The following is a 12,296-nucleotide window of genomic DNA, read 5'->3' as shown; positions in this document are numbered from 1 at the left end:
CTAGCTAGTGGAAACAGGGATGTAGTAGGGTGCCAAAAGGTGCCCTAAAAAGTCAAGAAGGCAATGGCTTCATATATAGGTGGGGGAAAGCAAAAGTGGAAAGAGAAGAGAACACAGAGGGAGGAGTTTGAGGATGCATGCCTAGATGACCTTCCAGAACCCGAGGATTATGGTCCAGATGAGCCAAGAGAGTATAGATGTGACCCTGACCCAGAGGCTAAACAGATCAAGAGGACGATGATGATGAGTAGGGAGCAACAGAGGGTTGATGACATGAGGAGGCAACAAAGGTCTCTAGGTTGTGGGTCCTCTAGAGAGCCAATAGGCATGGGAGGCACAGGCAGTTCCCAAGTCCCTATAAGGTGGAGTCAGAGTCAGAGGCAGGAGGTTCCTATCCCACGAGCCCCAACAAGGGGTCGAGCTTTATCAGCACATCCTAGAAATCCAAATTTGGAAATTCTTCGCAATGAACCGTCCGTATTTAGAAGGCCTGAGCAAAAGCAAAGAAAGTTAAAGCACTTATGGGGGAGTGTGAAGGAAAAAGTGGGGATGGCTTTCTCCAAATGGGCTTATTACCATAGTATTCCAAAACATACAACCCATTGGCCCTACTATAGGGATATGATTAAGGAGATAGGCAGGGGCTGGGAGTGGTGTACAGGGACCCACTCCATATGAGATATATAATGTCTATTTGCCTAAGTATATGGAGGAGTTAAATAAGTATATTAATCATAGTTGTCAAGGCGTCGCTTAGGCGTCCTGGCGGCATTAGAGGGTCTGAGGCGATACTCGCCTCAGTTGAAGCCCATAAGGCGGTCGCCTCGGGCTCTAAGACGTTGCCTCGGCATTGCCTCAGACGCCTCAGACCCTAAGGCGACCGCCTTATGGGATTTTTAAAAACCACCATTTTTTATTCCAAATCAAAGGCCAAAAAATAAATTGGAAATTAGATTCCAATAGGGAATAATCTAATGGTTGAATGCTTATATAAATGTTACATGGGATCATTTGTAACATTAATTCATTAACCCAAAAAAAAAAACACAAAAACACAAGAACAAAAGGGAAAAATCGAGAATTTGTTGAGTGAAAACCCGAAATCCCTAATTCCCTAATCCCTAACGTCTCTCTTCTTCCACTCTGCCTCTCCCTCTGCTACTTTCTTCCAGACGATCAACGACGACCACCAGTGCCGCCGGCGACAGCCAGCGACATCACCGGCGACAGCAGTACAGCTGCTTTTACTTCTGCGACTGCTAGCGACACCTGCGACTCTCTTATTTCTGCTTCTTTTCTTCGTCATACAAAAACCACCTTAGTTGCAGCGGCAGCAAGCCAGCAACCTCCAACGGCAGCGCAACACTGTAAGAGCAAGAATTTTTTCCTTTGTATACTTCTCGCTTTCAGCCGCTCTCGAGTTGGCAGCACTGTATCAGACAGCTAAAGTTTGTAACTTCTCGACTCGCCTTCTTTTCCTATTTCTATCTTTGATGAAATCGTAGGATTTTGTCCTTTGTATACATTCATTTAGCCTATCAAGATGATGGCATTAAAATTGATGTTTGGGTTTACCGTTTACTTGCTGGTTATTGGCTTGTGTGCTTTTGATCACCCTGTCGTTCTTATTAATTAAGTAGGATTGATCACCATTGCTACTAGTAGGTCCCTGCAAACAGCCACAGAAAACCTGCAGTATTTTGATTTAGACTTGGATCAGTTAGTTGTCTTGATTGATTGGTTTTCCATACTTGACGATATACTGGAATTCTAGTGGAAGAATAAATTCAAGAGCCAGAATGGGCTTTTTCTCAAGTTAGGGAGCTTTTGCTCTTCTGATTGGGTGATTATGAAATTAGAAATCAAGACAGAACATCTGGATTGATGCAGGGATTTTAGAGTTCAGAATATAAAATCAAGAGTGACCAAAATTATTGATTATGAAGTAAACAGTACAAGATTCAGAAGAAGAATGACTCAGTTTAGGAATCAGAATTTCAGGAACTTTAGTTGCAATGGGAAAATCAGGAAACTTGATACTAGAGAGTTGAGAATTAATGGAATTAGTGTATGAGATGTACACTAAAAAGTAAAAATTTCACTTAAAACGCCTCGACCGCCTCAAAAGCGCCTCGGAGGGCACCTCGTCGACTCATCGCCTCAACTAGCTAAAACCGCCTCGCATCGCCTCGCCTCGTCGCCGTGACAACTATGATATTAATGGATTAAAACTCATGTGGGCTCATTTTGGAATGATTGTGATGGCTGATGGTTGGATCAGTCCCACTAGACGGTCCATCATCAATTTCATGTTAAATTGTGATGGGAAGACAATGTTCCTTAAGTCAGTAGATGCATCCAATGATAAAAAGGATGCAAAATGCATTTATAAATTATTAAAGCAAGTAGTGAAGGAGGTTGGAGTGGAGAATGTGATCCAAATTGTAATTGATAATGGCTCCAACTACAACAAAGCTGGGTTGAAGATGTAGGAGAACTCCAAGCATCAAAACATATAGTACTAATTTCCAATTTTAAATACATATATTTGCATTACATGGTACATTTTATGAATTTGTATTGATGTCTTGTTGGATGGACAGATATAGTCTCTTTTGGACTCCATGTGCTACTCACTGCATTGACTTAATGCTGAAGGACATCAGAAAGGTCAAGCTTCTGAAGAAGACCGTGAAGCAAGCCCGACAAGTTAGCACCTTCATCCATAACCACACATATGCATTAAAGATGATGAGGGACAAATGTCAGGGTGACTTAGTGAGGCCATGCATAACCAGATTTGCTACCAATTGGATAGCATTGCAAAGCTTTGAGAGCAGAAAGACTGCCTTAGGAGCATGTTTGCATCAAAACAGTGGTTTACCCAGGAGGGTTCTTCATCCGTAGGAGGAAGGAGAGCACAGTTGACCATACTCGATGAGACTTTCCGGCATAATGTGAGGATAGTGGTGAAGATGCTTAAGTCTATGGTGCATGTGTTGAGGATGGTAGATCAGCAAAGAAGACCTACTCTACCACATATATTTGTTGCAGGCTTGCAGCAGAGAGGATGAAGCAGCAAGTTGCTCAAGTCTACGCACACGGCAACAAGAAAGTCCTCGAAATCATCCAAGTTAGATGGGAGCCTATGTTACAACATCCATTGCATAAGGTTGGTGAGTTGTTAAGTCTAGTATTCAATTTAATTTTTATTATGTTATCACACTATTAAGTATTAACTATTCCCTTGTATGACATACTTTTCTTACACAGCATACAATTTAAATCCCAAGTACCATTACAAGGACAATCTAAGGATGAGGCAAGATTTGATGGATGCCGTCCAAACTGTAGTGGAGAAGTTGGAACTGAATCCATCAAAACAAGCAATCATCCTTATGAAGGTGAGATAGTGATTTGATATTCACAATTCATAGTTTTATACTAAGTTATTAACCTAGTAACTAATTATTGTTTTTTTTTTTCTTTATATATTAGATAAAGGCATTTAGGGATGTCACTGGGAGCTTCGGTCATTCCGTGGCCATATCAGGACGGGAATCCGCCCCTAGGAGTAAGTTCATTCACTATATATTTAACTTAGTTATTTAAGTATTGAAATGACTTGGAGTCTATGTTTGTTGCAGCTGAATGGTAGTTGCAATTTGGATGTGACTCACTTGAGTATGATTGCAAGCAAAGTGCTCTTCCAGACATGTTCTGCCACTAGTTGTGAGCAAAATTGGAGCACTTTCAACCTCATACACTCAAAGAGGCACAACCGATTGGTTGTGAAGCATTTAGAGGACCTTGTCTACATACACTATAATATCAGACTAAGGGAGGATCATATTAGACAAGAGATGGACAAAGAGTAACAATATCGAGTTGGCTGACATATTTGAGATGGATGATGATGATAACCCAGCAGTTGAATGGATTAAGAACAGTGGAGAGCCAGTGCTAGATGAGGAGGGAGGTCGTCCCAGTAGATAGATTGCAGAGGAGATAGGGGCTGATGTGGAAGACTTCATGGCCCAGGAGGGGAGTGCACATGCAGCACCCGCCTGCCCCTTCGTGCCACATCCTAGTGCATCCACCCAAAGTGAGGATTTGATTGTCAGGTCCAACACTAAGGATGATGTGACTCAAGCCTCTGGCAAGGACGACGATAGTGATGATGATGATGATGATGATGGAGGGGATGAGGAGGGTGTTGGCCTCGTGATTAGGATTTAGCTGATTCTAGGGACAGACCACCACCAGCAATTCGTGAGAGTCAGGGGGAGGACCACCAACAAGCGAGAGTCAGTTCACCCACGTGACACAGGATTCAGACCATACTGGAGCTACATCTCGAGGCCAAAATGTTTCCTTTACATATTCAAGGAAAAGGAAGGGGAAACAGCACAGCTATAGCACAAAGGACACGCCATCATATGGTCCTACCGTTCGGCTAATGCTGAGAGCTTGGTGAGATCTATGAGATCGATGAGCATAGATGATTCCAAAGACTCCACCTCCAGAGGATTCGGATGGCATAGGCCTGCAAAGTCCTCATATGATACTATTGTGGAGAGTATTGGTTATACTAGGTCGACTTATGGAGCTTATGGTTATAGACCATATGGTGTCCCTCCTGGCTATCAAACTCAAGGTCAGCCACCAGTGGAGCCTTATGGTTATGAAGCTTATGGAGCTTATGGAGCTTATGGTGTCCCTCCCACTATCACCTATCGGAGTCAACCACTGGAAACTTATTGTCAGTATGGACCTTATGCTAACAACTAGGGTGCTCCTTCATTTGTTGAGCAGATCTTTCACTCTATACCACATCCACCACTAACATTTCCATATGCAGTTGGGCCAGTTCCTTACCCAGAGATTCAGAACTTCCCACCATCAGAAAATCTTAACATGTGGATGAGGCCACATCTAGAACTGCAGTTGCCAACTACATAGACAACTATATGGGGCAAACATCATGGGACTTGTATTGTCATTTGTATGGGGTGAGGACGGAAGAGGGAGATGTGGAATAGAGTAGACTTGTAATTAGTAACATTCTTGCTTCTTTTCATATGTAGTATATACTTGGATGTTACATTTTCATTGGTTTTTTTTTTTGTAAACTAGTAGTTCTATAGCGTTTATTATGCTTGAAATAGGTAGTATGCAAGAATCCAAATCATTTTGAGTCCAAATGAGGCCCGAAGTTGAAGTTCCAATTTCCAAAAAAAAATGTCCGGTTTTGACCGAAACATCAAAATTTTGGCCTTTTGCAAGGTCGAAATTCTTGTTTCGGTTGAATTTTCTTCCTTGCTTTCTCGTAACTTATCACTTATTGGAGCAACTCCCAAACCAACTCTAATATGATCATTCCTTATCTTATCCTTCCAAGTTTTGCCACTCATCCATCTTAGCATCCTCATTTCTATTACATTAAGTTTATCTATATGATTCTTTTTAACAGCCCAACACTCTGCACCATGCATCATAGCTAGTCGAACGACAGTCCTATAGAATTTTCCTTTAAGCATTAAGGAATATGTTCAAGTGCCAGGTGTCAGAGGGTGCCATTTCTATTTTATCAATCAAGCATCTTCCCAGCTTCCCTACCCCCAAAAAACAATACAAGCAAACTAATATCTTAGATTCACATATTCTAAGTCGTCCTCCAAATGCCAAATACATTGGTTATGCCAAACTGGTATAGAAAAGAAAGCTTACCTTTCCAAGCTGATCAAATCCATCGAGTTGATTGAGCAGCTCCATCAGCGTTCTTTGTATCTCACGGTCAGCACTGGTTCCCTCACTAAATCTACGGCCACCAATGGCATCAATTTCATCCATGAAAATGATGCATGGCTATGCAAACATATCAACAAATTAAAACAAAAAGGAATGCCACAACAGAAGCAGTACAATGTCAAGTAATTCACAAAGCATGGCCTCTTACTTGGTGATCACGTGCATACCCAAACATCTCTCTTATCAACCGTGCGCTTTCACCTATGTACTTATCAATTATAGCACTAGACACAACCTAACAATAGAATAAAATGTTTAAGCATTCGAATATTCAAAACCATCCAGAAAGAGTTCTTTATTCTTCGAATGCATGCACAACATAAACGGAAGGATTGTACCTTCAAGAAATTAGCATCTATATTACTGGCAATTGCTCTGGCTAGTAAGGTTTTGCCTGTTCCAGGAGGTCCATAGAGAAGCACACCCTGAAAAACATTGTTTTACAACAATGAAATATATATCCAGCAATGCAAAACAAAAATTAAACTTCCACTTAAATGACAAGCTGAGGACGGGGAGGAAGACAAGGTAAATGGGTTCATGAACATTCACATAAAATACCTTGGGGGGTTTTATTCCTACTCTGAGGAAGAGTTCAGGATTCATAAGAGGTAGCTCAATAGATTCTCTAAGTTCCCGGATTTGATCAGACAATCCACCGACAGCAGAGTAGCTAACATTTCCAGGATCTTCATGAAGCATGTTGTACACAACTGGATCAACCTGCAACAAACAATGTTAGAAAACCCTGTTAAACTCTTTTAACTTTTTGACCTCCCTTCGAAGGAAAAAGACAAATAGGTTATGAGTTCACACAGGTTGGCAAACATGGCCTCAAACATTAGTTCCCAAGTGAAATTCAAAAAGTTACACCACGACTTACTTCACGGGGAAGAGCACGCATGATTGTCAGAGTCGTCATATCCAGAACCACCCTGGTACCAGCTGTCAGCTTTTCCTTATCTACTTTGCTGCGGCACCCAACAACATATCTTGGACCACTACTTGCTTTAACAATCACTAGAGAAGACGGACACAATTGAATGGTCAATTTCCGACAATTACCTCCAAATACCCCATTACAGTAGGATTGTGTTGTACAGGCATTGCCTAGGCTTGGCCTGAGCCTGGCATTTTGAAGATTCCAGCCTAGGCAAGCCATGATTATGTGAGGTTGAGGAAATCAAGTTCCCAGGTTGTAGCGTACGATTCTACGCATAGTTTTCAGCAAGGAAAACACTTCTTAATTGACTAAAACATATCTTGATCATTATATGATTGCAATGCACTTCACAATGTAAACTGTTTCATTGCCAAAAGGATTGTGATATTCATAGTCTATACTATTATAAAGTTTCTGCAATTTTAAAATGTTTATATGAAGGTAAAAAAAGCGAAAGAAAACATAAATGTTTTCGTACTCAACTGAGACAAGGTGGCATAGGTTTTTCTTGTTCATTGCAATAGCTCCCCTATCTTTTCTCCCTTTCGTTTTGTTTGATGGACTAATCTCAAAATATGAGATCATCATCAAGAGAAGTTTGGATGGAAGAGACCTAGAAACCAAATGGCAATCAAAGTCTTCAAACCCTGCTATCCATTTTAAACTGTCCAGGATGGACAAAGTAACCAAGTTTTGCGTGTTCAAAATTTATTTGTCTTCTTACAAAAATAGAACGGGGTTGGTTTAGATCGATTTCAAGTAGACAATTATGAATTACTCCTATTTCCCGTTTTACTTTATCCTGGTTACGAAAATTCCAAGTGACTAATTCTCCGAGGGTTTTAAAAGAAGAACTTACATCGCTCATTGTCAAGAGGTCTCAGAACTTCTCCAATTATTTGTCCAACACTTTGAAGGGACTTGAGATCATCCTCGGTTTTAGCAAACTCCTTTTTAGCTGTTCTTAAATTTTCCCTCACTGCACAGTTTCATTTTCAGCACATATTACTTACGAGAACAAGCATGTCTGAAATGGCATGGATTTGAAAGCAAAGAAGTACATATCAATAATTAAAATTGTCTTATATCAAGAACAGTACTCAACATGTCTAGCAAAATTATGGATGAGTGGAGCAATCAAGAATAAGAACACTGTGAGGAAGGTGTATTAGAGTGACATTAACTGGTGAGTTTCACGTCTTAGCAAAAAGAAACTCAAAATAAATAAGAGAATTGCAGCTGATACTACCATTAACTCATAAAATGTTCTTGACTGTCATAAATTCAATCAATCACACTCATGGAAAAGTTGCAAACCAGTCATCAGAGAGAAAACATAAACATAACATAATTTTTAGAAGACAGTGATGTAAATCAGGATCTAGGGTTTGATTGATTTTAGTGAAGCCCTTGATGTAAACTAAATCCAGGGCCACCAAACGAGGGCCCAAGGGGTTTACCAATACCCTATGGCCCCATCACCCCAGTAATTTCATCCAAGTGTAGGGGCATTTTGGTAATTGCCCATTTTCGAGGTGTCTAGGTTAGGTCCCATTGAGTCCCCTTTATTGTATGGACCCTATATCTTTTTCTTTCTTTTTTTGGATTAGTATTCTGTGAGTTATCACAGAGTCCTTCATTAGGTGTGATTCCCAGAGGTGTGTGATCCCCTAAATTGAGTCCACTTTTATTGTACTTTTATTTAAGACACTACCTACTCTTAGAATCCTAATTGGATCCCTCTAGAGTGAGATGATAAGAGTCCTTGTTTATGTTGGAAGTTGGAAGTTGTTAGTCAAGTCAGAGTCCTAATTAGATCTAGCAGTCAGTTTCAAGTCAATAAGCTTCTTAATTAGTGTCCTATTTTATTTCTTATTTAGAGGCTATAAATAAAGCCTCCTTACTCTGCAATTGACAAGTTGAACTGAAAACGAATCTGAGTTTGGAGAAAATCCAAGTCATGGTAGTCTTGGAAGGACCACGGCAAAATTATTCGATCATCTTTTCAAGCTCCAACAGCAGCTTCCTACCATTCTCCAAAAGTACAGCCCCTCTCCTCCCCATTCTTAGCCTTCAATCTTCTTCCCCCATCCATTGCACCCTTATTTTTTATTTTCTTGAATTTTTGAACATTTCTTGAGAACCAAATTTCAAGGTCAGATCTACACCAATCTAACAGTATCACAGTTTGACCCCATTCTGACCATCCGATTTCAAGATATAATTATTTTCTCTAATTTTTGTACACTTCCCAAGACCCTAAAACAAGAACCTTCATATCTTTTAATTTAGCCATCCAAACACCCCCCCTCCCCAACCCTAAAAAAAAAGGATTTGGGGAATCATATCCTCGTATTATTAGCTACATTCGCTTCAAGTTTCAATCCATTCTGAACCTTTAGACCCCAATTTCCCATCTCAAGGAATTTAACCCATATTCCCCATGGGATGGGTTATGTATTCTTAGGATACTGATTATTTGACCACCAACATTAACCTAACCTTCACAAGACATATTACAAAGGAACCCCATGCCCCCTAAATTCCCAAAACCCAAGTCAAACCTAAACCTAGACCTTTCCTGACCCTAAAACCCCACAACCAACCCATTCCACTCTTTCTATCCTATAGACTAAAAACCTTTACATATGAGCCATCCTCTTTGAGTTCAATCCTCAATTTTGGAACAAGGATTTCATTCAAAAAAAGAATGATTGCTCAAAGAGAGATCGTCAGGAAAGCATGCTCAGGCAAACCTAGTCTACTTTCAACCGCAGGGTATTCTAAACCCTAATTAACTGCTGATTCTAACGAGGACAATCGTAGAGTGAATTTAAATCTCGGGCAACATCATTACAAGGTATACCCTAGAATTTGTATACATCAGCCCTAGATCTAGGTCAACCCACAGAATCCTCTTCAAGAGAATCAGCAATCAATTAGAATTTAAAACGCGATACGGCAGAAGAATATAGGCTGGTTATTGGATTTTAGGGGTGGGAAACGGTTAGGGTTAGGCTAGGGTTTAGAGTCTAGGATTTTGAATTCCAAAATTATTCCTTTGCTGGACTTTTATCTTCGGACAGAACTCAAAGCTAAGGTTTTGAGAATTAGAGCTTTATGAGAATCTAGATTTCTAGGGTTTGGATTGGGGTTAGGATTAGGTCCAGTGTTCAACAAGTGTTGGGGATGCTAACTCTAAAAGGTTTTAGGATATGGTTAATGAGTTACAGAGTTTTAGAGTTTTGAAGTTTTAGGGTCAGGATTTCCTAATGAAGAAGGTAAGTTGCAGGAAATTCTAGGGCTTACGGGGAAGAATGGGACTGGAACTTTAGGTCAAAGGTAGGGGGCTGTGAAGGGTTCCTCTTTCCTGAAGGGGAGGGTTTAGGTCAAGGGAATCAAATTCTATTTAAACTAGTGGGTTGCTGCACTTCTAGTTTTAGTTTCTGCAAATTCCAGAGGTGCCGCACACAGTAATTTGAAAGAAGAAGAAAAGAGAAGGATTGGCTGGGAGTGTAGTCTAAGGATAGTGGAGGGTGGGAATTAAGGTTTAGGGATGGGGGAGAGGTTTTATGGTTGCCATAGGGTTTAGGGAGAGGAGAGGAATGATTTGCGATGGGGGGAGGGGATTGCCATGGTAGACTTAGGGCTAGGGGAATGGGAAAAGGCCATCGGATGGGAGAACAAGAAGAGGAAGGGGCTGCACGATGTGAACACGATTTGGACCCCCAGCTAAAACCCTAAATGGGGCCCACAAAATGGCTCTAAGAAGCCTCCCTACACTGGCCGAACCCCCTAGGAAGGATATTTTGAGCATTTTCTGCCCTATCTAGTGGCCGGACGCCCGGAATTTAATTCCAGTTTAATAATCCATTGTTTAAAGAGTCTTGTTTTGAGTTAGTAGTAGAGTTAGTTATTGAGTCCTTAGTTATATTCAACTCTTGCACATGTGGCAGTTAGAGTTTTAATTAAAACAGAATTTAAGCATGTGCTTATTAGAGATTAAGTTAATTAATACTTTCATTTCAGCATGTGTCTATTAGGGACCTCTGGATATTTAGATTTTATTTTAATGGTCAAGAATATATGGTGGGATCTTAATCTATAAAGGAATCCCACTTAGTGCCTAGGTCTTTTTAGTATGCAATAAGTTAAAGCCTATTCTTTCTTTCTAAGTTAAGTCAAATTATTGAATGAAAAGTTATTGAGTTGTGGACTGGGGTTTTTGTTGAGGGGGCCTCAGCAGACTTTAGTAAAGTTCTTCAATATTCAGCACATTCAGAAATTTCCAGCAAGTGTTCTCAAGCATCCAGGACCCCTTCCCTCCTTACTGCCTTGACCTGGCAGCAACCCGCCCCACCTCCACAACACCCCTGCACCTTACCCCCACCCCCTATTATACTCCCTAGGCCCTCCCTCCTACCCTCTCCCTATCCTGCAACACCTCCCCTCTTAGATCCCTAACCCCCACCCCACTTGACTCCCCTTTAACCCTAACCCTAGCCACCCTTTGGAAACCCTAATTTCTAACAAGCCTGAATGTTCCTTAACCCTAGGCTTGGAGTCCACTTCTGAATTTTAAATTACAGCAAGGTTCAGATCTGAAATTCAATAAACCCTAGACCCTAAGCCATACCCGAACTCTATAGGCCCTATTGCTAACCTAGAACTATTCAGATCAGCCCTACACCTAAACCGCAGGGTTGTAAAACCCTAATTTTACGGTTGGTTCACTTTAATTGATCCTGAACACTAGCCCTAGGTTTGGGGGTTGCATCAAACAGTGTGAAGATTCAGTTAAGGTCACTGTGAAATGACCTTTATATACCCTTGTTTGTATGGGTAGAACTGGAATTACAATTACCAATTAAAGGGGGGGCCAGGAATGTTCTTGTCTTCTCCTTTCTTCTCTATCTCCAGTCTCCCTCCTAACTTCAAGCTGGATGGTGACGCAGCACAAGAGGAGGAGGTTCAGAAACAAAGGAAAGGAAGATTTTTTAAAACAGACGACCTACTCTTGTCAGCTACTCCTGAAGCCTCAAATAGAGATCCTGAAGTTGTCTGCTCTTCCTCATTCTCCGAAACATATTTTCCTTGGCATCATGATTGGCCTCTCTCATTCGATGATCATCCAATGTCTCATCAACATCTATTTCAGAGAAGTGTAAATGTTGAGTTACTTCCACTGACAAAAACTTCTTTTTCATTATGTGGATGAATCGCTCCATCTGATCTTGCACCTCCACAACAGATACAGATGGCTCCTTGACAGCGTGCTTCACAGCATTGGTTGCCTTGGAACCATAGGAATTTTCTTTCTTTCCCTTATCACCTTGCTGCACAGCAAGTTAAATTTTCGAACCATGTGGATTTTTCTTCAAACCACGTGAATTTTCAGCATGCTGCACAGCAAGTCGACCGTTCTTCACTTAACCAATTGAGAACAGACATCTTGCATAGAGGAACTGAGCACATTATGGAGATGCTTTAGGTGCCAATTCACTTCATCATCCTTGAAGCTCTTAGCGGTTAGTTATAATCC

The 12,296-nt window shown here is 40.9% G+C and overlaps 1 protein-coding gene across 2 annotated transcripts in view; it reads right to left on the bottom strand.

The window, feature by feature from the left end:
- Positions 1 to 12,296, bottom strand: part of LOC149006084 (26S proteasome regulatory subunit S10B homolog B-like) — a 43,662-nt gene that overhangs the window by 12,467 nt on the left and 18,899 nt on the right. For both annotated transcript variants that reach the window (XM_089168076.1, XM_089168075.1), the window contains exons 3-8: positions 7,614 to 7,733; positions 6,695 to 6,831; positions 6,373 to 6,534; positions 6,150 to 6,236; positions 5,960 to 6,046; positions 5,731 to 5,868 (exon numbers count right to left, since the gene is read on the bottom strand). In XM_089168076.1, the coding sequence (XP_089024202.1) occupies positions 5,731 to 5,868; positions 5,960 to 6,046; positions 6,150 to 6,236; positions 6,373 to 6,534; positions 6,695 to 6,831; positions 7,614 to 7,733 (731 nt within the window). The remainder of the gene's footprint in view (positions 1 to 5,730; positions 5,869 to 5,959; positions 6,047 to 6,149; positions 6,237 to 6,372; positions 6,535 to 6,694; positions 6,832 to 7,613; positions 7,734 to 12,296) is intronic.

Source organism: Hakea prostrata, chromosome 9, assembly GCF_041222555.1.
Source record: "Hakea prostrata isolate BN-2017 chromosome 9, UWA_Hpros_2, whole genome shotgun sequence".
Lineage (NCBI taxonomy): Eukaryota > Viridiplantae > Streptophyta > Magnoliopsida > Proteales > Proteaceae > Hakea > Hakea prostrata.
The sequence above is the reverse complement of the archived record's forward strand: the minus strand, read 5'-3'. Positions and strand labels throughout refer to the sequence as shown.